This window comes from Excalfactoria chinensis, chromosome Z (genome assembly GCF_039878825.1).
Source record: "Excalfactoria chinensis isolate bCotChi1 chromosome Z, bCotChi1.hap2, whole genome shotgun sequence".
NCBI lineage: Eukaryota > Metazoa > Chordata > Aves > Galliformes > Phasianidae > Excalfactoria > Excalfactoria chinensis.
Genome location: NC_092857.1, coordinates 10,640,912 through 10,667,258, shown reverse-complemented (window position 1 = coordinate 10,667,258; position 26,347 = coordinate 10,640,912). Strand labels below are relative to the sequence as shown.

The 26,347-nt window shown below is 40.9% G+C and overlaps 2 protein-coding genes across 2 annotated transcripts in view; one reads left to right on the top strand and one right to left on the bottom strand.

Annotated features, from left to right (window-relative positions):
- Positions 1-199: 199 nt before the first annotated feature.
- SKP2 (S-phase kinase associated protein 2) lies at positions 200-7,895 on the bottom strand. Its single transcript, XM_072359694.1, has 10 exons — positions 7,783-7,895; positions 7,062-7,315; positions 6,117-6,228; positions 5,700-5,843; positions 4,981-5,115; positions 3,620-3,718; positions 2,460-2,587; positions 1,917-1,968; positions 1,133-1,240; positions 200-565 (listed from the first exon to the last, which is right to left on the bottom strand). The coding sequence occupies exons 1-10, from the start codon at positions 7,788-7,790 to the stop codon at positions 355-357; spliced, it is 1,251 nt and encodes a 416-aa protein (XP_072215795.1). The 5' UTR covers positions 7,791-7,895; the 3' UTR covers positions 200-354.
- Positions 7,896-7,991: 96 nt separating this feature from the next.
- LMBRD2 (LMBR1 domain containing 2) overlaps positions 7,992-26,347 on the top strand; it is a 32,536-nt gene continuing 14,180 nt past the window's right edge. Inside the window, exons 1-12 of the mRNA XM_072359841.1 lie at positions 7,992-8,157; positions 12,437-12,665; positions 13,102-13,181; positions 15,276-15,371; positions 16,682-16,849; positions 17,057-17,267; positions 19,260-19,334; positions 19,649-19,762; positions 21,863-22,046; positions 24,088-24,269; positions 25,562-25,695; positions 26,018-26,123. Of these exons, the coding sequence (XP_072215942.1) occupies positions 12,492-12,665; positions 13,102-13,181; positions 15,276-15,371; positions 16,682-16,849; positions 17,057-17,267; positions 19,260-19,334; positions 19,649-19,762; positions 21,863-22,046; positions 24,088-24,269; positions 25,562-25,695; positions 26,018-26,123 (1,524 nt within the window). The 5' untranslated portion in view covers positions 7,992-8,157; positions 12,437-12,491. The remainder of the gene's footprint in view (positions 8,158-12,436; positions 12,666-13,101; positions 13,182-15,275; positions 15,372-16,681; positions 16,850-17,056; positions 17,268-19,259; positions 19,335-19,648; positions 19,763-21,862; positions 22,047-24,087; positions 24,270-25,561; positions 25,696-26,017; positions 26,124-26,347) is intronic.

Here is a 26,347-nt window from a genome sequence, read left to right as displayed (position 1 = left end):
CCACAGTACAACCGCAGCTGCATCGGAACCTGCTGCAGTTAACAAGGGCTGTAACAGTTTCATGACAGTGATTGTTTCACAATTTGTTTTTTAAAGTAGCTCTCCTATAACAAAAAGGTTTTTTTTGTTTTTAAGTTTCTACAATTGCTCACAGATGGCCAAATTTCTAAAGGCTTTTTTTTTCTTTTTTCCTTTTTTTAAAGAGTATAAACATATTTATAGAACTACATTACGGCACAAGACCAAGATACCATACTTTATAGAAACGCAACTACGATTGGATGTGCTCTGACTTTCTGCTTCTCAAGGACCTTCACTACACACTGCATCCACAGCATCCACCATACAAGACCATTAGCCAATAAGGTTTCTCAGTGACAATCTGCATTTGATACCCCAGATTTCATGGTTCCTTCTACTGCCAACAGTTGGCCTTGCAATAGTTGTAAAATGTGAACAGTTGATCTTCATGTTAGGAAGTGACTCCTTGAGCAGCTGCAGGGAGCTATCAGTCACTATTCCAAATACCTGAAGAGTCTTTAACGTTGGAATTTCACCAAGTTCTCTAGAAAGAAAGCAAGCAGTGAGAAGTTACTCATTATACTGAAGGCATCTTTTGCAGTCTATATCCAAACTAGATATACATACTCTTACCCATTTTTTTAGGCTAAAGGCTGTGGTTTTTTATTGAGGGTATACTTTTTGAGACGCAAAACAGGAGAGAGCTGAACAGTTGTAATAACGGAAGGCAGAAAAAAATCCCCTCAAGCAAATAACTCTAAGCTGTGTTTCAGTGCTAACCAATAACTGATGCAGGTGCACAGAAAGGAAAGGTATACACAGATTCTGACACTGGTCAGCAAGTACTGTCCATTCTGTTAACATTTCTGAAAGCGAGTTATTGATTAATTAAAAGTCTAATGCTGACACTGATACCGACATTGACAAGACTGGCAAAGTAATGCCTTTAAACAGAGACAAAAGGCACTCTAGTCACCCCATTATTCTTCTCCTAGTTTGTGCCAGTAAGTTTATCAAAACAGTACTTGCACTTCTTAAGCCTGAAATAAAGCACGTTTAAAATTATTTATCCTCTGAATTAGTAAACCAAAGCCAATTAGGGATTACTTACACTAAGGCAGCAGGTGATATCTGGTAGCACCGGCTAAGACAGAGATGTTGCAGAAAGATGAGTCGATGAAAATACTGGAAACACTCCTGCTTCAACATCACACTGTCGCTGTACGAGAGCATATTAATTAGAAATCATCCTTTAATTATAAAACAGAAGTAACTTTGATTTCAAATTTCTCAAGCTGAGAAGTATAATAAACATCAACTTGCTTTTCTGCCATTAGAGTACTTCTTGCTCAATACAGAAGTGACCCATTTCTAATGTGCGCACGTTTTGATTTTCACTGAAGGACAAATGAAGCAGAGATTCTCTGCAGGTAGATTTTCTGCAGCAGAAGTCATAACATGAAAAAGCAGTTACCTTACAGAGTGAAATTTGAATAATATATATATATATTTTAAATAAATCAGAACAGTTCTGTGGCCATGTAGTACAAGAGCTGAAAGAAACTCTCACTAGGGTACTATGAGCTCCTTAGCTTTGCATGTCTTAATGCTTCCTTTTATTTTACCTGTTGACTGCTATCATTTATTAGTGAACAAATCCTTTATGTACAAACTATTTACACTGAGGTAAAACAAAATGTTTAAGTTAGTTACTCTCTCCAGACTAAGTCAAAACAGATAGTATTTTTTTTTTCTAAGTTTAACCTCGGAAGCAACTTCTGTCTGTGCAATCCTACTCAGCTATTAATTACTGCTACATGGTTACTCAAGAGCAGTATTGCTACCAATTCCCTGAACCATAAGGACTTGAGGACTACCTGCACAGGAGTTCTTACCTTAGATCTAAGTGCACAAGGAAAGGACATCTTTCCACCAGCGTTTTAACATCTGAAAAAAGGTCACAGTCAGCCCACCTTTCAGTTATGAAGACATACATGCTTCCAATACCACACATATTGATATTATTTGCCTTCTGAATTAACTGTAGGATCTGTAATGTATTATCTGTAGAATACTACATTGGTGCAGCATCTAAGTAGTTAGTATCAGAAAGGCTGACTCACAGTTGAACATGAGATCCATTCAATCTATCCTGCTTGCAGGACTTAGTACAAAAGTGCAGGCTATACTTTTCAAGTGAAGATGAAATGAGTTCTACCTGTTTTTAAATTTAGAATACAAATTATCTCATTCCTCATGGCTAAGATGGAGGAATTAGTAGAATTCTCTGACAGCGCAAACATAAAGCTATGCAGAGCATAGAATCAGTCTCAGCACCCAGTATTTCTAATGCTTACAGTGGACACCGATCAGAAGAAAATATAAAGCCTGCAGCCTTGTTTCTTAGTGGAAAAAATATTTGTAATGCCTCTATTTACCTGATATTTGTAGGTTCTGTCTGTATCCACTTAAGTTCAGTTGGGTTACTCTTGAGGTAATGTGACTGACTGCTGTTTTGACATGAGCGGCTGTGAAGTCACACCAGGACAAGTTCAGCTCCTCCAGCCTACACACAAACAAACAAAAAAGTGTTTGGAAGAATAACTGAAATGAAAGTATATATGTACTGGCCAGGTTGTGACCTTACCTCAACTACACACTCAGCAGTACGTTACCAGTCATAGCACTGTTTTGTGTGCAGCTACAAGAGATGTAACCAGAGGACAAAGGCATAGTAAACAGCCTGACCAGAGCCTTTAGCTCATTGTATAAATTTAAAAATACTGCTTTTTTTAAGCAGACCTGATCTTTACACACTGTGCATTGTACAGATACTGCCTTTCTTTAAGAAGCTCAGCATACAAGTAATCAGATCCAGCAGCAGTAAGTATTAACTACCCAGAGCAAGATTAAGGCTTTGTCTGTCCACTGGGCTACTGCAGTTTGATTAAAAATAGTATTTTGCAGAAACAAATTAAGTAGCTTGTCCAACATCTCACGGGAAATCAGCAAAGAGATCAAGTTGTAAATCCAACATCTACTGAAGCTCAATTCAGTGACTTCTGACAGCAGATGGTTTAATCACTAGACCCATCAATCTGAACACTGTGCATCAAAAACTGAAGAACTGTTCTACCATGGATGGAAGGGCATAATGTGTTCTGCCATTCATGCTGTTCTCTGACTGCACGGGGAGCTCTTGTACTCCACATTCAGATGGTATCTTCCACAAACTTGTATGCTTTTACACTGTGAGAATTACATATTGCTTTCATTAAGAAAATCAAATATACAAGATAATCAAATGGATGTAGGTGGGTTTTTAACCAACCAAGACTTCCTTTAAGGATGACTAAAGAAACTCACAAAGAATTACTGAAGTACTTCTTTGCTATTAAAGAAGAAAACAGATTGATGGAAAGAAATTATATAATTATTCAGGTAATAGCCAACAGTTAAGCATTTGAGAACATAATAAGCCACATAAGAAACACATTGACAGACATATACAGTTGGAATGCTTATAAAGAAACAAAAAGGACAATTCCTCTCAGAAGTTAAGAGTAAGTAGGAATAGCAAAAACTATTTTTGTCTTACATAGAACATTTGCTTAACATCAGCTCCAAGGCTTCTGCAGAAAACCCTGAGCACCCACAAAGATTTAGTCGTATCAGACTGGGATTCTGAGCAATGCTCCTGTAGAAGAGAAAAAAAAAGAGAAATCTGATAAAATCTTGGAACTTTGCTTTTATTGCCAAGATACACGATAATGTTTAAAAGTGAAGACGTCGTGCACAGATTTGCTGAATGTTCAACACTGCATCTCTAGTAAATTGACCTACTAAAAGAGTCACTAAGGATCTCAACTTCCTGCTGCATCACAGCACAACTTGATGAAGGACACTTGTCTATTTAAATGATGGTCCAGACATGCTTGTGTATTTATAAGCCAAACTGGACAGGAAATAATTCCTTTCCAACTTCTCCTGTTACATCTCAATGGACAAACACCATGACCTATTAAAAATCATTTTCCCTCTACAAAAGACTAAGCAATCTGACTATAGCACTTACTAGTGAAGCATTGAACAGGTTGCCCAGAGAGGCAGCGGATGCCCCATCCGTTCAAGGTCAGGCTAAATGGGTTCTGAGCACACTGTTGTAGCTGTAGATGTCCCTGCTCACTGCAGAGTAGTTGGACCAGATGACCTCTAAAGGTCCCTTCCAACTCAAATGATCATATGACTCAATCATCTCATTTTGGAAATCACTTCTTGGCAAGGCAGAGGTTAGTTAAGGAAAAAAAAAAACAACAGAAAAAAGGCCGCATTTTGAAGCAGCATTCCCATTACAAACACTACGTTTGTACACGGGGCAATAAAGTTCATAATCGTTGCCTAATTTGCAAACAATTTTCAGATGCTTTTTATTTGGCATCACAAGTCTGTTCACGAGACCAGGTCCAAGAAACACTGCTCTGGAAGAGTTGTTTGTTGGTATTTTTGTTTTTCTTCTTCTGAAATTTCTCAGGGTTCTTGGAAGCTTGAGAAACTGCTTATCTCTGTGGCAGTTTTGTCCTTTTACTGTTCCTGCATGAAGCTGCAGAGCAGAACTACTTTTATTTTCTGATTTCTGTCACGCTCACATTTAGTGTACATATTCTTTTGTATCTTAAGGAGTTCCAGCAACTCTTCTACCAGGTGCTCTGTGTGCTATTTGGGGCTATTAAGAGACATCCATTTCTCTTCTAGCTTAAGTTTCTAGTATTTAACTTCAACACTAACAGGATAAGAAAGGGGCAGCTTGTACCACCTGCCAGCTAAATCCTTTAAGTGGACAGAGCTGGCCATCTCAAACAGCTCCCACAAGGGACAACAACTGTATTCTGTCCCTAGCCTGCACAAAAGAATGGCACTGAATGTAATTATTTACAGAGTACCCCCAAACATTTCACTCACTTGATGATATCATCAGAAAGCACTAGTCCCTCCAAGCTGAGGTTCTCCAGTCTCTCACAACGACAAAGAATACTCTGGAGATCTGCGACAGCTACTGTGCAATTGGACAAATCCATATGTTGAACTCTGAGAGGCCTAAGAGATGAGAAAGCACGGTTAATAAACTGCACCAAAAAGCAACTACGAATTTCACGCAGCATAAATATGACAATGCAATACTGTGCAAGTGTGCAAAGCTTACAGAGAGAAGTTCTCTTTGTGAATTTCAGCTGCACACTGTGTAGACTATTAACCTTGCTGGCTGTACTGATAACCTACTAGCCAAAACTTTAGAACTTTTATCTTTTTGGTATTCATCACAACAGCCACAAATCTATCCTGCTGGAGTTAGACAGGATTTTTGAGGTTCACACATAAAAATGCTGACAAGGCTCACATTCCTTGGTACTATAAGAAATCACCTGCAAGAGCACAATGGTGCTGGAAGTATACTTTCAAATACCACGTTAGCTGATTTCTTAATAACTGACTGATGAATACAGATCTTATTTCAATATATGCCTAACCACTGATCAGCTATTCCACACCTCACAGAGATGACAAATGCTACTACTGGTGAAAATGTTAAAAAAACAAAAAAAAAAAACAAACAAAACAACAGAGAGAAACACTGAAGATTTGAGACAGTTCCATGACTCAGTACACAGTGAAAGCCTTACTTCATGGTTTTAAACAGCGGATTTCCAATACAAGATCTTGGGCAGCGGAACACAGTAACACCTGCAGGTAGCAACTGTCCAATAACCCCTGGCAGTAGACTTCTGCAAGTCAGATCAAGAGTCTGCCAGAGAGATTCATCAAACCTAGGGAGCAGAATTTCACTCATTAGCAAGAAAAAGTCACATCTATGTGTACAACTACAGAAACTTTCCAGACTCACAAAAGACAGGAAGAAAAACCACTGAGTACAATTTAATAAGGATAAAATAACTGAGTTGTCTTTTGAGATTACATATACTTACAACTCAAATAATAGATTGAATTACACTTGACCATGTTAGATGGAAACCAAATCATTTATCAACCTATGGAAGCAAAGTTCTTGTTAGCATTAAGTGATGATAAGTAATACTTACGACAGACGATGCCACCTCTTACAAACCATGGAAACTTTCAACAAGTCATTCAAGGGCAAATAGGCAAAGATTGCCAACAGAAGTTCATCTGGAAGTTCATCCCAGGAAACACCTTTAGGGAGAGTGAACACGCTCTAGTTAAAGCTGGCTCATTTTTGCCTGCTGATGCCTTATTCAGTTTGGTTGCCAGAAGGACCACTACAGTCTGTCCCTGGACTCTACATACTACTCATCTCTCTTTCATCTCCTCATTTTAAGAAATATACTTCAGGAAATGAGAGCACCTCAGCTATTCCATTTGTATTTGAAGGCTTGTATGTTTCCCCCAAATGCAGGAAGGGAAAGTCTTGTCTAGAAGGACAGCTCAGGACTTCTTGTCCCTATACATCCCTCCTTGCAGCATACCTTACACCCCCAGAAGGGGCCTCAAGGGTGGTATGCATCTGTACAGTACACAAAGAAAAGCAGGTAATGCAAAGTGCTCTTCAAAACACCTCTCAGAAACTGTTTAAGGATGTGTGTAACCCCAAATTCCCACAAGCAGATACAGTGCTAGTGCTTCTGTCTGCCCAGGAAAAAATTATACATGCTGGAGCTCCAGAACAGCTGCCTACGACCCAGAGCTCATTCATTTAAAAGCAGAAGTGTCTGACGGTATTCCTACTTCTCTGAGGCTTCCCCTGCCAGCCCTGAGCCTCTTTCCAGTAGGGACCCTAGCAACCAATGCAGTCCAGCCCCAATGGAGTGGAGTGGCTGCTCCCTAGCGCCCTGAAGTGAGAGATGCACGTCTGCATTTTCGTGGTCTGGAGGGCGCAGTTTCTCAGTTTTAAGATTTCTATATACAAAATTCAAGTCCCTGGGTTTCAAAATTATACCGGGGATGGGTACAGCAATAGTTCCTGTTAATTTAGCAGGGTAAGGGGAGGCAGGGCTGCCTGCCAGTACCTGGCTCTGCCTCTCGGAGCAGACGAGGTCTGCGCACGATGACAAACTCCTTCTCCTTCACCTTCAGCCGCTTGTGGGGCGTGCAGGCTGGCAGCAGAGGCTCCTGTGGGGTATTCTCGTTGCCCAGCCTGTCCTTCTTCAGCACGGACACCCCCATGCCGGACAGCAACTCCGAGGCCTTGCTGGAGTCCCAGTCCCAGCTGAAGCCAGTGGAGACGTTGCTGTCGGAGGAGGGGATCTCCTGGAGGTGTTTTCTGCAGGGATTGAGGGATTCCAAAGAGCTCAGCGAGACCAGCGCCACGTTCTGTGTAGGGCGACGCGAAGTGCAGAGAGGCGGCAGAGCGCCCCGTAGCAGAGAGCAGGTCCCGCTAACAACCCATATCCCAACCAAGGCAACGATCCCCACTCAGAACAGTGTAACCGCAGTTCCCCGCACCCCAGAGCTGCGGGGCGGTCGCTCCGCTCTCCGCTCGGCGCCCATCCTGCCTCACGCGGCCGTTGGGCGCCAGCAGCGCGCGGGCAGCGTGATGTGGAGCCGCGCGCCTCAGCGAGCCGTACCCGCGCTCCCCTCACGCCCCGATCGCAGAGCGCTCCTCACAGAGAAGCACGCCCGCCCTCAGCTGCCCCCGTACCCGCCAAGCCCCACGCGCTGCCCCCATCCTTCCTCCCGGTTGTATTCCTCCCTCCCCGCGAGCGCTGCCGAACCACGCGGCGTCCGTACCTGAGCATGGCTGCGGATGGCCGAGCGGCAGACCCCAGCTCCGCGCTGCGCCCACCGACCCGCGCGCCCGCCAGCCTCGCACCGTCCCGCCGCGCGCGCGCGGCATCCCCAGCCGCCCGGAAGCCGCTCTTTGTGCCGCCGCGGGCGCTGCCGGGAGTTGTAGTTCGTAGCGCCGCATCCTGTGCCCGCCTACCGGGAGGAGGCGGCGACAACGGCGGCGGCGGCGGAGGGGGAATGTCGGCGGTGCCGGGCCTGGCGGCGCGGAACGAGTCGGGCGGCGCCGTGTGCGCGGCGGTTTGAGGCCTCGCGCGGGGTAGAGGCGGCAGCGAGCATGGAGGCCGGCCGGGCTCCGCGGGAGAGCGGCTGCTGAGCGCGGTGAGGGGCCGCAGCGCCGAGTCACGAGCGGGGGGGGGCGCGGCGGGAAGCGCGTTGGGCCTGGGCCCCACCACAGCTCCTGCCTCGGGGCTGCGGGCGGCCAGCGGGGCCTGGGCTCCGCCGGGTGCTGAGGAAGCGGGGCATCTGACGCGTGTTTTCCGGGTTTTTAGCCCATTTTCGGTTGCCTTATTTTCTCCCGAGGACCCCGGGCAGTGTGTTGCAGAGCGCACTTCGCTGTCTCCGCTCCGGGCTCCGCGGCCCCGGCAGCGTGACGGGCCGTGTCAGCGTGGCTCTCGGTGCTTCGGCGCTGTGTGGAATCCGGCCCCGCACCTGCGGCTCCGCTCACAGCTCCTCAGAGCCTCCCATCGCTGACAGGGCCGTGCCCGCAGCAGCGCGACGCGTGGCAGATGGAGCTCGGCCGGCCGCAGCCGCGTCGCCACCGAAGGGATAAATAAGGCATAATTGTGATTTCAGTTCTGATCTTCTGAGCAGGCTGCCCGTCTCACTGCAGCGTTATGGTTGTAACCACACGAAGACTTTCTCAGTGACACCTGCTCTGTGTGAGCATCCCCCAGGCAGCCCGCATCGCAAGTTCTGTTCTGGGTTCATCCTACAGCTGCATGGCTTTCTTATTGTACATCGTAGTGCCTCCCTGCTGGGTGTTCTCTCTGTTACTATTTCCAGAGTATTACATGCATGGATTAAATGTTTAGTTAGTTTTAAATCTTGTTTACATACATTATCATAAAATCATAGAGAGGCAGGGGTTGGAAGGGACATTAAAGCTCACCCAGTTCTAATCCCCCTGCCATGTGCTGGTTGCCCCCACCAGCTCAGGCTGTCCAGGGCCCCATCCAGCCCAGCCTTGAGCACCTCCATGGATGGGGCACCCCAGCTTTCCTGGCAGCAGTGCCAGCACCTTACTAGCCTCTGAGCAAGGAATCTTCTCCTAACATCTAACCCAAATCTCCTTTAGTTTAGAGCCGTTCTCCCTGGTCTGGTCACTATTGGACCATGTAAAAAGTTTGTCCCTCTCTTGTTTGTAAGCTCTCTTCATGGAGAGGAGCAGGCTCTGCAGGGTATTGGTAGCAACATCAAGCTTGATAGAGTTCAGGAAGTGTTTGGACAACACTCTCAGACATATGGTCTGGCTTTTGGGTGGTTGTGTGTGTAGCTAGGGCTGGCCTCGGTGATCTTTGTGGATCCCTTTAACTCCGGATATTCTGTGATTTTGTACATTCCAAGATGACTGAAATTGCAGGTGCTAATACAATACTAGTTGGTGCATGGTTTGATCTCTGTTTCTTAGAAGAACAAAGCTATGCAGATTGCACCTGTTGGCTCATTTCAGAGATTATTTCTTCCGGGTGGTGCAGTAGGGCAACTGCACTTGTCAGCTCTCATGGGCAGCTGAAGGCCTGTTTCTTTCTGTAGGTAGTTTTGTCTGTGCTAAGAAGCTCTTCATCTGTCATCTGCTTATCTGATCCCTGTGGTGCAAGGGTCAGTGTGTACTATGGAAGTTGGGAGGAAACAGAAAAACAACAGACTAAACAGAGCTGAGTATGAAAGTGTCTGAAGGGGTTCTTTTTCAGCGTGGTAGTACCTTCTCTTCCTTTTAGTATTTCTAAAACATGAGATATTCCACTTTATTTTTTAAAGACGAAAGTTTCTAAAGCTTAGGGTTAAGCACTTATATTGGTGCAGAAGATTTAAGTGCGTCTTTGGGATTCTTACTGGATAGTTTTGCAGAGTAGGGCAGGCATCAGAGCCCTGTCACAGATGTTATGGCAGACACCTTTTCTTTTGCCAAATGTGCTGGAACACCCTTGTTAGCAGCTGGGAGATGGCTGCCAAAAGGGCAAGAGCTCACCATGGAACTCAGCACTGATAGTGTGCTGGAGGTGGCAGCTTTCTTAGCTGCGCTCCAGAGCTGTGGAATCAGCTTGAGGTGGGAGGTGCTGCTGCACAGATGTTTTTTCCAGTATGCTTCAGCTGTCTTCAGTGTTGTTCTGTACAGCGTCTCTTTCACGCTTTATTAACTTCCTTGCTGGGCCTTTCTTCACAGATGTGCACTGCTATTATTAGCCCTGCCTTGGATTACCTCTGTTATAAAATTGAGTGCTGTTTAGAATCTTCAAGAAACAACTGGGTTGTTTTTGTGCTGTTTCATCTAGTAGCACCTAATTTCTGTGCCAGGCTGAGTGAGCAGTTAGTTCATTTGTAATGTAAGTACCCCTGCACTTGGTCAGTCTCCAGGCTGCCAAGGTAATTTAAGACATGGTGGTAGGGAGTCTCTGAAGTAATTAAAGTGTGAACTGACCCTTTTGGGGTTCTTGCTAAGTCCTTAGCTGTGTTTGGATCTTCGAAGATTTCCTGTAGCAGTTTTGAAACTCTTGTCCTATATGGGGATACCCAGGTTCTTCCATTCATAGGATTCAAAATATATGGTTCTAGCCCATGTCTAAAACAAAACAGCTTTCCATCTAAATTGTATTAAGTTGAGGGTGCTGCATCCTACAGTGATAGAGTGAGTCAATAGATGCTCTTTCTCTCAGTGGATACTTTGTTACTTCTTGTAATTGCTTAACAGAAACATGTGAGCAGAAAGAGCTCTTCTGAAGTAGTTCACTGATCTCTGGAGAGGGTCTGGGAATTTCAGCCAGCTGGTTCTGGGGAGTGCTAATAGTTGAGAAACAGGATTGTGGGCAAGCATCTTATCTTTCTGTATGTTAACAGCCAGCTTCAGAGGCAAATGCTGTTTCCCACAGGCAAGCAGTAATATATTCTAAGTCCTGATTCTATTAGCAAGGGTCCCAGGTATGGCTGTCTTCCTAAGAAGATTTTGTTCACAATAAGAGCTCCACTCAAGAAATATGTTTCTCTCTTTGCAGGACTTTTAAATTTTTTTTTTTTTTTTCCCTAGAACTACTTTTTACTATTTTCTGTCCAACATTTTTGAACCAAATCTTTGAAAGTGAATTGAAGCTGTGCAAGTTCAATTCCCTCTTGATTTTAGTGTGTTCAGTACATGCTTATAACCTTTCTGAAATCTCTGGATAAGAACTGAGTGCGGCATCTCACACACAAAATTTTCATGTTCTTTATTGATTGCAGCTCCTTAGGTGTGACTGTAGTAAAAAGTTCTGTAGGTATGACTCATGGAGTGTATGACGTATACTTTTAATTGCATAGCATAAGGTGTGGCTATGATGGGTCCTAGAGGACTTCCTAAAGCAAGTACTGGCATCACAAACTTTGAAATTCTTTTCTGGAAATAAAGCAACTTTCAGTGTGTAGTGCTCTCATAACATTTTAGCTGTGTACTGAGAGATTAGTATAATAAATGGTTTACTTGAGCAGAATTTGAGTAAATTGAGGGAAATTTTAGTAGTAGCATTTCTTTTAAATCTTGAGTTCAGTGACACTTAGAAACACTTAAAAATAGAACAGTGAAGAAATGATGTTGAAAGATCTTTCAGTTGAATCAAAACAAACAAGATGGTAATTTTGATGGAAGAGCAAGTTAAACACGGTAAACAATTTATTTATTTTACCGTATGAAGTGTTAAGGATCAGAAGCAATTTTAGTAACCGTGTAACAAGGTGGTGACATTTTCTCTCACAGATCTGTGCAGCTCACTGGTTTTTGCTTAATAGCATGCCTGTGTGAGGACGAGCTTTCAAAGATTTTTAGCAGTCTTGACTGTAGCAGTAAGTCATCCCAGAGGAAAGGAAAATATAGGAAGTCTAATAATGAATGGAGACCTGTGTTCTTCTGGAGAAGAGCAGAAGAAAAGTAGGAAGGTGAATTAGCTACCTAACACATTGGCTCATATGAAATTTTAGAAGAGCTGCATTGCAAATAGCTTTGCTGTATTTTTATGCTCTATTAACTCTTGAGTAGAGAATTTAAATTTGTAGTTGATGTACAGCTCATTAAATAGAAGTTTCTCAGTATCTTTTTGGAAATGTTTAACTTTAAACCTTTCCTTTGTTCAAATTACTTGCATTCTGGTAGACAAAAGTAAAAGAGAGATTTCTCTATAGTTATCTTAAAAGTTAGGGTTATAGACTTACTCGTGAACAAAGAAATGATTTCAGGATCCTCTGGACCATGAAGATGCAGCAGAGTTCAGAGCATCTTGCAGAAAATCTTGTTCTCAGTTTTTACATAAAATCAGAAAAACCTATTAGTAAGTTTAATTTACACTGAAAACTTGTTTCTGCCTAAATATCTTTGAAAGATTCTAATGTAATTAAATAATGTCTTGTCTTGCAGTTCTATCAGCGTTTTTATGTGAGCTGTGCTGAGTGCCTGGAGTCAACCTACAATAATGAGTGGTGCAGCGTTGGGCCTTGAGATTGTGTTTGTCTTTTTTCTGGCCTTATTCCTACTTCATCGATATGGAGACTTCAAGAAACAGCATAGGCTGGTGATCATTGCAACATTACTGGCATGGTATCTCTGCTTTCTGATTGTATTTATACTGCCTTTGGATGTCAGTACGGTAAGAAGTTTGTAAAACTTTCCACTCTGTTATGTAAAATAAAGTATCTGTTCTGTTTGTTTTTAAAGTTGTAATTGCAGGATACTCTATCTAAAACAGCAAGTAAAGATCTCTAACAGTGTCTTTTGAAACTTAGAACGTCACTTTTTGCATGACAACTTCTCTGTTACAGTTAATTTTGTTGCTCTCATAACAAATCTTTCACATTTTAGAATACTCTTTGTTTATAGAAGTCTTTTAATTTATTTCAGCAGCATAGAAGCACTTCCATTTTACTTTGTTTTCCTGCATGCAGGCTGCATGTTGAGTGTTTATTACTTTAGTTGCTCCCAAATGTAAATTCAGAGGAAAGGAAATGTGTTTAAAATGGTACTTGTTGTTTTTAAGTACACATTGCATTTTTTCCTGATCACTGATAAAAAAAATTGTCTTTTAGACCATTTATAATCGATGCAAGCTTGCTGTTAACTCCAGCCCTGCAGAAAGTAATGGCTCTTTTGTTACTCTTGCTCCAAGGTAAGTTTTCTTCAAATAGGCTTTTCTTAAAGAAACATTTCATGGCTTTCTTTTTTTAGTAGCAGGGAATATATATATATATATATATGTATAATTTTATGACTACTATGTAAGTACTACCTGTGTGAAGTGACATTTGAAGATTGTAAGCATACAGGAAGCTGAGAGAAGAGGTGAAGAACAGCATATCTGCATCTATTAGTTGGCATTTATTTGTAATAACTAGTCCTAATTAATTACCTAAATATTCCCATTAATGTTTTTAGTTTCACAATAGATTTCTCCTGGTGTTAAAGTGATAGAACTAAGTTTTTTTTAACAACATTGGTTATCTATCAGGAAATGCCATGATGAATGCTCCATAATTTTAAGACTTTGGATATGAAAATCTAATTCTATAAATTATTAATGTAGAGATTAAGACTTACCTCATATTCAAGGAACATATGTAAAGGGTTATTATAATAATGGTGCATATATAATAATTAAAGTTGGAATAGAGTAGTTCAGTTGGATGTAGGAATAGTTCAGATGATCCTCAAAGATGAGTGCAGCTGTCTGACCACTTCAGGGCTAACCCAAACTTAAAGCATATTGCTGAGGGTGTTATCCAAATGCCTCTTCAACACAGAAAGGCATGGGGCATTGTAGACATCATTAGAAAACCCGTTCCAGTGTTTGATCACTCTTGTGGTAATCAAGTTTTTCCTAATGTCCAAGCCTCCCTGACAAAAAAAAAAAAAAAAAAAAAAAATCAGTAATCAGGAACTGCTCATTTGCTCTCCTCTAGCAGGAAGGAAATAATTAAAATAATTACAGATGGGAAACATGGATGTATGTTGACTCTCTGTATCCATTTTGCCTCAGTTGACTGGTTCCGCATCTTGCAGATATGTGCAGTGTACTTTCATTCAAGGTGTCCATTATGTGCAATGTAGTGCCAGATTTGTTCTCCAAAAGTAGAGACTGCCAGGATATTGTTATTTATGGAAGCACTGTAAAATGCTAGACTTAGAAACACAACTTCTTACCTTTTGTTTTAGACTGCTCAGTGTTTGTTAATTAAACATATTTTGGTAAATGCACAATGTGAAAACTTTTTAATAGCCTTGTGGCTTGCCTGTAATTTCAGAATATGCTGACAACTGTTACACAGTTTATAACTTGAGACTATAAAATAGAAATATTTTAGAACTTGGTTGGCTAGGTAGTGTTAGCAGTAATCAGACCTTAACATTTTGTTTGAAACCTCTAGTCACACTGAGTGTCATGCTATTTTAATTTGATAGTTCTGAAAATATTTAGACTGCATATGTAAAGGCAAAAAACACCTCACAGCACAGGTTTAACTAGTTTGATTCTGGAAAGCATCAATTATTTCTCAGCAGATGCTCCTATTAAACTGGTGGAGTTGCCCCTTGACTCATCGTTATTTAATTACTCAGATGAGTGTGGAAAAGAACACGACAAGTATCTTGGTGTAGATGAACACCATGCCATTTGTTCTGCTCTGTCAGAAAGCCTCCAGTGGCTTTTTTTCTATTTGTTTCCTGAAGCAAACACTACCTTTATTGTACCTCCCAAAGAGTACAACAAAATCAGTTTATACAGATGTGATGACTAAGCTGAGCTGGTTTGTAGGAGAAACAACTAATATACTTTCTTGCCACTGAATGGTCTTCTTAGTATATCAAGATACCTGTGAAAAATCTTCTGTGTAAATTAAAGTTAAATGCTTTTCTGTCTACAGAAAATATTTTTTTCTTTGCATGATGGAAGTGCTTTCTGTGCAAGAAGAAAAATTAAAGCCTTGAATTGCTTATTAAAATGTCTCTTTGAGCAGGTTCTTTTTTTAAAAAGCTATCTTGCCCAAATGCGTTGTTTTTGATGAGTTAAATACTAAATGTACTTCAAATCAGGGTTCACTTTATTTTCTTCTGATGTGGTTGAAATTGACTACTTAAAAAGTATGTGTTATTTCTTCTGCTATTTTCAAAATCTTTTCTAGATAGTGGAATTTATAGGGGGTGGGAGGAACGGACTTCAACACTTTTGACTTCACAACTACTAACAAGTTTCCCTACGCTATTACAGCAAGCAAAAATGTTTCAAACCATGGAGCTATATCCCCGATGGAATTATGCCAATTTTCTGGCGCGTTGTATACTGGACATCACAGTTTTTAACATGGTAAGTTAGGCCAAGGAATATGACAGTGTTATACACGTATAATTTATAAGTGTAATATTGTCGCAGTTGTAATATCATCATTCTAAAAATCTATCAATGAAATTTCTAGTTGTGGTTTAACTTGACAGGTGGTTAAGTACCAGGCAGTTGTTTGCTCACTGCCTTCCCTTCCCAGTGGGATGGGAGAGAGAATAGGGGGAAAAAGTATAACTTGTGGGTTGGTATGGAAGCTATTTACTAAGATAGAGAAAAGGTAAAGGAAAGAAAGAAGAATAATAGATAGGATAATTATATATATGAATGTGTGGTGCAGAAACAGTTGCTCACCAGCTGCTGACCAATGCCCAGCCAGTCCCCAAGCAGCTGGGGCTACCCAGTGAACTCCCCACCCTTTTTCAAGCTTTCCTTCTGGGTGATGTCACGTGGAATGGAATATCCCAGTTTATGTCAGCTGTCCTCGTTCTGTCCTCTCCTGGCTCCCCACTGCCGCCAGCCCTCTCGCTAATGGGACTGTACAACAATCTGAGAAACCAAAATCTCCTTGGCTCTCTAAAGCACTGGAATTGAAACATTGATTTGTTATCAACACTGTTCTTCTCCTAAACCAAAGCATAGCATCACACCAGACTCAATGAAGAAAAACAACTTTGTCTCAGATGAAAGTAAGATATTTCTCCTAAGTACTGTATCGAGTGTACTTTTTTTTGTGCCTGTCACTAAGGTGACAGCCTTGTACCCATAGTTCACATTTGTATCTGAGACTGACCAGCTTACACACAAATTTTTATGGGGAGATTGTCTGAAAAGATTGCATTTTAGACAATATAACATCAAAATAATTCTGTGAATAAGTTGGGTAATTTTAATGTAGTATTGTAAATTATTGATTTTTATTGAATTACGTAGTAAAAAATTGTAGATATATCTACTTCAAACTGATTGTGCTTTTGGTTTAGATTACGTATGATCAGTGACCAGCACATTCTTAAATAGCTTCTTTTTCTCAGTCATTAAAATCAAGACTGGTAGTGAGCTCTTGATAAAGAGTTTTTTCCTAGTAAAGCTAACTATAACTTTTTTCTATAACTTTTTTTTTTTTTTTTTTTTTAAGATTTGCTGTCAGACCAATATATCTGGAATAAAAACCTCATTAACTTATCTTGGCAAAAGCTTTTAACACCTGTGTGTCAATATCTTTCCACTGATAGACTATTACATGTATATACATATATATATATAGGGGGGGGGGGGGTTGTTGTTGTTATTTTTGATTGGCTGATCTGTTTTGCTTTTGTTTGCTTCCTTCATAGGATTCTGCTACCTTTCATGCAGTCTTACGCTAGGTCAGGAGGGTTCTCCATTACTGGAAAGATTAAAACTGCACTGATTGAGAATGCAATCTATTATGGTACTTACCTGCTGATTTTTGGAGCATTTTTAATATACGTAGCGGTAAACCCGAAGTTCAATTTACAATGGTAAGAATAATACTGTAAGTAATTGCACAAGTGTTTAAAACAAGGTGTAATAAAAAAATGTCTTGTGTAAAAGTCTTCTGTAGTTGAAATAGCTATTTAAAATACATGCACACACAAAAAAACCTTTTAGTTGACGCAACTTTTGCTAGACAGACTTAAACTTCTTGTTGAACTTTTCTGTTTGTGCTTTTCATTTGTTTTCTTTAGGAATCAGCTTCAGACTATTGGGATTGCTGCTGCAAACACGTGGGGTCTCTTTCTTCTTGTGTTGCTTTTGGGCTATGGTCTGGTGGAAATTCCCCGTTCTCACTGGAATGGGGCTAAGAGGGGTTATCTTCTCATGAAGACCTATTTCAAAGCTGCCAAACTGATGACTGAAAAAGCAGATGCAGAGGAGAATTTGGAGGATATTATGGAGGTAATTAACTAGCTTATGCTACAAAGTAAGTGAAGGTTATTGTCAGGCTGTCATTGCTGAATTTTCTGGTATTAGGTATTTGTGGCAAGAAAACTACTTGCCACAACTACTTACTATGAGGTATCTGTAATTTAAGAAGGTCATTATAGTGCACCTCTTTGACACTACATCCTATATAAATATTGGAAAGGAAGTAGTTCCTAATTAGAAGAATATTTATCTCATGGCAACCTGCTGGTCATTATTTGGTGTTTGGTTTATTTTTTTCGTGTATTGACCCTTTTGTAGTAATGTTGGTGACTAATGAGTAACAATCCAGAGTGATGCTTGAAAATCTAGTGTATGGATATTTTGCTAGTGTTTGTGAACTATGTTGTGTATATTTTTGTGCTGATCTTTCGATATGTTTTGGAATCATAGAATGGCTTGGGTTCTGGTTCTAACCCCCCTGATCAGGGCTGTCACTCACTAGATCAGGCTTCCCATAACCCCATCCAGTTTGGCCTTGAATGCCTCCAGGGATGGGGCATTCACAGTGTCTCAAGGCAACCTGCTCCTTTACCTTCTGAGTAAATAATTTGTTCCTAACATCTAGGAAAATTTAAAACCATTCCCACTTGTCACTATCAGACAGAAAGCTGGTCTCACTCTTTTTTACAAGCTCCTTTTAAGTATTGGAAGGCCCCAGTGTGGTCTTCCTTGAACCTTTTCTTCTCCAGACTAGGCAAGCGTAGCCTTTCCTCATAATAGAGGTACTGCAGCCCTCTGATCTTCTCTGTGGCCTTGTCTGTACCAATTTCAGCACCTCCAAATCTTTCTTTTGCGGGGGCCATAGACCTGGATGTGATTCTGCAGGTGGGTCCTGACAGGAAGAGCAGAGGGGGACAATCACCTCACCGTGCTGGTCACTCCTTGTTAGATGCAGCCCAGGTTACAGCTGGCCTCCTGAGCTGAGGCCTAATCCTTCTCTTTAACTGCTTTTGCTGGTTCTCCCTTCTGATTTATCACAGGGGTTATGCTCTCTTCTTGCTTCTCTCTTCTGAAAAGTGTACTGTAGAATCCCTTCTTGTTATTTTTCATATCCTTTGTTAAGTTCAGTTCCATCTGCACCTTCACTTTTCTGGTACCATCCATGGATAACATCCATGTATTCTTCCTAGACTTTGCTTCTGCTGCCTGTACGTTTCTTTTCCCTCGGTCTAACCAGCAGATCCTTGGTTAGCCATGCCAGTTGACACATTCTGAGGTTATATCTTGTACAACATAAAATCAACTATATTGTTAGTGCATATAAAAAGTTACTTTAAGTACTGAGAACTGGCAGTCACTTGTCTTTTGATCTGCAGACATTGCACTTTTCCTGTAGAAAACTTGCCTGGCATATATTTTCTTTATTTCCCAGCCTTCAGAGGAACTCTGAAACTTGAAAATATTTTTAAAAAACATTCCTAAGAGCACCAGTGCTGACTCTTGTAACTTGATTGTGAATATTATACATTTGTGTTGTGGCAATTATCACAAAATTTTGGCTTTTACCAGTTTTAGTTTAGACTTCTGTTTTCTTCCTTTATCAGAGAAAGAAATTACTAAAATGCTAGAAACTGTAGTACCAGAGGACACTTGGCAAACTACTTAGCTATGAAAGCAGAACTACACCATGTAAGAAGCAAACTCCTTCCCCTTATTTACAGCTGAAGCAGGAAAATAAGTTCTGTTTCAGCATTCACAAGTAGAAAACAGTACTTTACAAAGCAGAATAATAATTGCACGCTGACACTGTAGTATGCTTTATAAATACATAACTTCTTTTAAAATTGTTGTTCATTTGTGCTTTATTAGATGTCGAGTAAAAAACTCAGTGAGTTTTGCTGGTTGTAGACTCTGATGGTTATTGTTTTCACTGGTAAGGAAGAAATTCTTGTCTTTTCCTGTAAAACTTCATCCACTGACCAAACAGCTCTGTTGCTCTGTTGTTTTTTTTTTTCTCAACAGGAAGTTCGTAAAGTAAGTGAGAGTATCAAGTATAATCACCCTTTGAGAAAATGTGTTGACACAATACTAAAAAAGGTAATTAAAAAATTAATTTGCTCTTCTTTGACTATCTTCAGCTAATTGATGGGGGAAGGAGTACTTCCAGCACCTACTGGATGCTGTATCTTATTTTCTCTTTAACATGAGTTTTCTAATTGGCATCTTGTGGTTTTAAGACCAGCTTTGGAGTTGAAATGAGTTATTACGAAAAAACATTTCTTCTAATAGAAGAAAATAAATGTTGGCATCAGAAGGAAAAATTTGTAGTTAGAGTGAGCTTTTCAGTTGCATGAAATGTTCATAACATTGAAAAACATATAAAGAAGTAGTTATTTTTCTTTTCTTTCCAGTGTCCTACTGAGTACCAGGAAAGAATGGGTAGGAACATGGATGATTATGAGGATTTCGATGAAAGACAGAACAGTTATCCAAGTGAGAAAAGTTTGGTCAAACTTCACAAGCAGGTATGTTAATAAATGAGGGAATATACAGTTTATTCAAATGCAGTGAGAATAAATACAAATCAAACAGATTTTTTGCAAAATGTTTTGCCCAAATAGCTTACTGTAGTGCATGATTGTCCAGCCTTTTTGCTTGCATGGGCTGCTTTGAGTGAGTAAAAGTAGTCCTGTGTTGCATATACATAGATTGCTCTAAAAGTAATGCCTCCTAATCATCTCCATGGAAATGAGAACAGATACAAAGATCACAATAACAGTATTCATTAGAGCAAATTCTGAGCTACAAACCATTGTTTTTCAGCACTGTCAGCGTCGTTAGCTGTGTATTTTTGCCAGCGATGAACAAGAACCTGCATGCCACACTCATAACAATCTGACCTACTGTCACCACTGCTGAAGCACGCTACCCACCACCTCACCATGCTCACGTTCACTGTTCGGTTTCAATAACAATTAAGAAAGCATTTATCAATATCAGTAGGTGCAATTTGTTTCTGCATAGAGGAATTCAGTGACAAATCTTTGCTTCATATGCACTTCCAAGTCAGACTCCATTTTGTCAGACTGCCCCTCTGCTGCCATCTGTCACAAGGCAGTAAAACCTAATGGAATATTGGTGGGAAGGTTCAGCCTCTGCTGCTATATCTCCAGTACTCACCTATGATGTTTTGGGTCAACACAGTGAAATAGGAGATATTGCAATGTTCCCTTACAGACCAGAAAGCCAACTGTATCCTGGGCCGCATCAAAAGAAGCATGGCCAACAGGTTGAGGAATGATTCTGCCCCCTCTACTCTGTGGCCTCGCTTGGAATACTGCATCCAGATGTGGAATTCTCAGAGCAGGGAGACATGAACTTCTTGGAGTGCATCCAGAGGATGGGTGCAAAAATGACCCAAGGGATGAAATGCTTTCCCTGTGAGGACAGGCTGAGAGAGCTGGGGCTTTGCAATCTGGAGAAGTGAAGGCATCAGATAGCTGGTAGCTGCCTTTCAGTGTCTACAGGGGAGCTGCAAGAAAAGAGGGGACAGACTCTTTAGCAAGGTCTGTTGTAATAGGACAAGGAGAAATAGCTTCAGACTTGAAGAGGGTAGATTTAAGTTGGGAAAAAGCCTTTTACAGTGAGGGTAGTGAAGCAGTGGAACAGGTTGCTTAGAGATGTGGTGAATGCTTTGTCCCTGGAGATATTCAAGGCACACTGGACCAGGTTGTGAGCTCTTGATATAGCTGTTCATGTCCCTGTTCAGTACAGGGTATTTGGACTAAATGGCCATTAAAGGTCCTCTTCAACTCTAAGGATTCTATGATTCTCTGATTCTATTTTCAAATTCCTTTATCAAAACAGAAAGCATGGCTGCATATTCTTCTCTTTTCACAGCCCTGTGTTCAGCCTATGTATCAACATGCATACAATTATTTGCCATCACCTGAGTCAGCACAGTGCAGCACTGGCTTCCCTGTGCCCTGCTTTCAATTGACAGTGTTAATAGCACACTGACTGTTCAGCTGTTGCTGAGTGATGGCTACATGCCCAGGACTGCTCTGTGGGGAAGAGCTGCTGTTTCTACAACAGGAATGGGATGGGCTGCGTTGTGAGCTGTGCTGGGCCACAGGTTGAACATGCCTGCTGTAGTGGGTTCTGCAACACTACTTAATGACTTTTCAGAGAGAAAGAAAATAAAGAAGTTCAATATCTCAAATAATACAGATCTACTTTCTGGATATGTAAAAACTCTTACAAGATAACAGTATTTTAATTGGCTAGATGATTGATGATTCTGGGGTTCTTGCAATGACGTATTGGCAGTTCATTGTAAAAAAGCATGACATTTGCTGAGTTGCAAAAATTAAAAGCTATTTTGGGAAAAAGTAGGCTTGCTAATGATACAGATTGATTGTTATGAAAGTACAGTAATACCCATGGAATGTGTTGTTCCCTTACAGCTTACCTATTAAGAGAGTTTACTGCCTGCCTTTATGAGTGTACGGAATTAATCTTAGCAGTTTTGTAATGTGGAAATTTTTAAGGGATTTCTGCAAAGCTTTTCTCTCATTTCTTGGAATGAGTATGTTGTAACCATAATTTCTTGGAATTTATTGTAGGTTATTTATTCAGTACAAAGACATCGTCGTACACAGGTCCAGTGGCAAATTCTTCTAGAACAAGCCTTTTACCTGGAAGATGTGGCAAAAAATGAAACTAGTGCAACTCGACAGTTTGTTCATACTTTTCAGTCCCAGGAACCAGAGAACAAAATTATTCAGTATTTCTACACACCAACTATTGGTAAGTGCTGTTATCCAGATTTTGAATATATAAAGGAGTAACTGGTAATGTTATGTAAGAACAGGTGGCTTTATATGAAGATATTCAGAAAGATTCATCAGGCGTCGAGTTATGTACTTGACTCTAGGTTTAAACGTTTTACAAATTTAATAGCAGTAGGTTGTTTTAATAGTAACTGAAATATTTTGAAGCTTTAAATGAAGAAAAAATTAAGAGATTTCAAATTACGGATTTGTACCTGACTTCTGCATTTGTAGAATATCAGGATATTGCAGCTCTTGCAGTAAAGCACAGGGGAAAGAGCTCTTTGTCTGTCCTGTACTGATAATTGGGAATGTTGTTGTTTATGCAGTTTTTTAGAAAGTGTCTTGTCACATATTAAGTTCTAATTTGATGTATACTATCAGTGATTTATTTCTTGATACAATTTTACAGTCCAGGCTTTGTTTGTGGTTAGAGCATTATACAAATGACAAATAAAAAGTGGGTCATAGTATTTGGGCTGAAAGTGGGAAATCCTGTTCTGCTCCCTCTAATACTTCTCCCTAATAATTTTGCAACATTTGCAGCCCAAATCCATTCTGTCTTACACAGCTGTGCATATAATTCTTTAAGGCTGAGACAGATCGCTAGACATCAGCAAAGCTCAGAATTTGGATGTGCAACTCTGTAGGTTGAGATGTCTGACAAACCTGATTTCATTCTGTGACAAGGTGATCCGCTTAGTTGGATGAGGGTAAGGCTGTCAATGTGGTTGGTCTACCTGGACTTCAGTAAGGCCTTTGACACTGTCCCCCACAACATGGAGAAGCTGGCTGCCCATGGTTTGGATGGGTGTATGCTCCTCTGGGTGAAATAATGTCTGGATGGCTGGATCTAAAGGGTTGTGGTCAATGGAGTTAAATCCAGTTGGTGGCCGGTCATGAGCAGTGTCCCCCAGTGCTCGGTACTGGGGTTGCTTCTATTTAACATCTTTATTAACAATCTTGATTAGGGGATTGAGTGCACCCTCAGTAAGTTTGCAGACAACACCAAGTTGGGAGGGAATGTTGATCTGCTTGAGGGGAGAAGGGCACTACAGAGGGACCTGGATAGACTGGATCTATGGGCCAAGGCAAACTGTATGAGTTTCAATAGGGCCAAATGTCAGGTCCTTCATTTTGGTCACAACAACCCCAGGCAACCCTACAGGCTTGGGGAGGAGTGGCTGGAAAGCTGCCTGATGGAAAGGAAAGGGACCCTGGTGTACTGATGGACAGTCAGCTGAATACAAGCCAGCAGTGTGCCCAGGTGGCCAAGAAGGCCAATGGCATCCTGGCTTGTATCAGGAATGGTGTGGAGAGCAGGACTGGGGAAGTCATCCTGCCCCTGTACTCAGCACTGGTGAGGCCTCATCTCCAGTACTGTGTTCAGTTTTGGGCTCCTCCGTACAGAAAGATACTGGAGCAGGTCCAAAGAAGGGCAACAAGGCTTGTGAAGAGCTTGGAGAATGTGCCCAACAAGGAGAGACTGAGGGAGCTGGGGCTGTTAGTCTGGGGAAAAGGAGGCTGAGGGGAGACCTTATCACTCTCCTCCAGCACCTGAAAGGTGCTTACAGTGAGGGTGGAGCTGGTGTCTTCTCAGTGGTGATAGGTGACAGGATGAGGGGAAATGTCCTCAAGTTGCACCATGGTAAGTTTGGATTGTATATCAGGAAACACTTCTGTACAGGCTGTTAAGCACTGGAATAGGCTCCCCATGGTGGTGGTTGAGTCACCATCCCTTGGATGTGTTTAAAAGCCATTTGGATGTGATGCTGAGGGACATGATTTAGTGGAGGGTTGCTAGAAGTTAGGTTAGTATGGTTAGGTCATGGTTGAACTCAATGATCATAAAGTCTTTTCCAACCTGAGTGATTCTATGATTCTAAGATTTAGCCTTGATTGTAAGGGCGTTCATGCAGTAAGTTATCAGTGGGTTTTTGTTCTTCTGCAGGAGTTGCATTTCTGGTTGTCTTAATTTTCACTGACTCAGTAGGGATGTATGTGTGTTTGTTTTTCAGAGTGGTACTGGGAGTGTCTTTTACGACCATGGTTTTACAGGGTTCTTGCAGTTGTTTTGGCCACGTTCTCTGTGATTGTCGTGTGGTCAGAGTGCACGTTTTTCAGCACAAGGCCGGTTTTATCACTATTTGCAGTTTTCATACAGCTGGCAGAAAAGACGTACAATTATATATACATAGAGGTAAGTTTGAGATAATCACTCAAGAGAAACTTTAAACTAGATTGTTTTTGCAATAATAGTAGATGAAACAGACTTTAAGTTTCTGTAAGTAATTTGTAAGCTTTCAGAAGCTCTGTAAAATATTTAGTACCAGACTTCGGTTTTGTGAGGGAGGTCTGCCTTCTGCCTCTCTATTACAGAGAGAAATCCATTCCACCTGAATACTACATGTAGAGTAATTTGTGAAATGTTAGCTTGGAGTCTGGGTATTTAGACTTAGCATATTGTTGACTGTTTATGTGGCCTCTTTCTCCTGCTGGCCAGAAATCTAATCCTGGCTGATGGGGCTAGAATTTGAGTGCAGAAAGGTACAAGTTAAGCAGATGAGTGGAAGAAGCTTCAGCATACTAATAAATTGGGTTCAATTTAAAACACCTGTTTTTAAAGCTTTTTAAGAAAAGATGGTGTCAAGTCATTCATAGTATTTATCAAGGCACTTAATGCCATTTATGTAACAAAAACTTAGAATAAATGTTTCTAATGTCAGTTTTGCTATACTTATATGAAGTGCAGAACATTTCAAGTATGGCTCAATACTAGGGAAAAAAACCTCCTTAAACTTGTGTTGGCACTTGTGTTGCTATTGCCCTACCTCAAAATGAAAAATTACACTGCACTTGATCTGTTGCATATGCAGATTGTGTGAACACGTTCATACTTTTAGTAGAGTTCTTGTGGTTTAACGCAGTAGGCAGCTAAACAGCACACAGCTGTTCATTCACTGCTTCCATGCAGCAGAATAGGGGAGAAAATTGAATAGTGCAAAAAATTCTGGCTTGAGATAAGCACAGTGTAATACAAAAGAAGAGAGAAGAAAAAGGAAGAAAAGGAAAATAAACAATAAAACTGAAGTCTTAATAACAAAAAGAATGAACAGAAGAAGTGCTGCACCTGCTGACCAGTGCCCAGCCAGTTCCTGAGCAGCAACAGCCACCCTAACCAGACCCCAGCCCTGTCTTACTGTTCAGCCTGGTGCTGTATGGTATGAGGTGTCTCTTTACCTAGTTCAGTTCAGCTGTCCTGGTTCTGTTCCCTTCCAGCACCTTGTGCACCCCCTACTCCTTGCTGATCAGATAATATGTTGACTTAGTGTAAAGAATTGTTCAGCAGCAGCTAAGTTGTAGATGTGTTATCAGTGTTATTCTAAATCCAAAATACAGCACCATATCATCTACTAGGAAGAAAATTAGTACTGTCCCAGGCAAAACCAGGATAGTTCTGTATTCAAATAATTTTTTTCCTCTCTTTTACAGATGGCCTGTTTTCTTACCATCTTCTTCCTCAGTATCTGTGTTTATTCCACTGTCTTCAGAATTCGTGTATTTAACTATTACTACTTAGCTTCACATCATCAAACAGATGCATACAGTCTCCTTTTCAGTGGCATGTGAGTATGTGGTGCATATTTTGCAATTTTTTTTGTGACATTATCTATTGAGAATGTCCATTAAGCTTTTTACTCATATTCTTTCATCTATATTCACATATGTGTCTAAATTGAGTAATAGGATGGTTTGAGTTGCAAGGGACCTTAAAGATATCTAGTTCAAGACCATTGTATTGGGCAGGATTGCCTTCATGTAGGTCAAGTTGCCTAAAGCCCCATTCAATCTGGCCATAAAAGCCATACACCTTGATATAAGCCTTTAAATATTTTTGATGCAGTAAGTTGTTTTAAATGCTGTTTGTTACCTCTTGCATTTATTCAGGTTATTTTGCCGTCTTACTCCACCATTATGCTTGAACTTCTTGGGCCTGACCCACATGGATGCAACAATCTCTCACAGAGATGCTCAACCAACTGCTTACACATCAGTAAGTACAGAAAATATAGCATTGAGGCTTTGTCATGGTTTGGAGAATAGGAAAAATACTTTGTGATAATTCTTGTAGTAAGATTCAAATGTTTGTATTTTAGCACTTACATTAAACAGGATAGAAGCAGTTATAGAGAAGGGGTTTGGTAATGATTGCTGGCTACAGTGGAGTTGTCAACCAAATGTTATGTCCTCTCTGTCCTAGAAAAGTGTAGCTTGCTG

Excerpts from the sequence above, each read along its gene's own strand:
- SKP2 (XM_072359694.1), bottom strand. Across the intron at positions 5,844-6,116 it reads AAGAGGTGGCATCGTCTGTC|GTTTGATGAATCTCTCTGGC; the intron begins GTAAGTATTACT and ends TCTGCTCCCTAG. Across the intron at positions 3,719-4,980 it reads CTTTCTGATGATATCATCAA|GAGCATTGCTCAGAATCCCA; the intron begins GTGAGTGAAATG and ends TCTCTTCTACAG.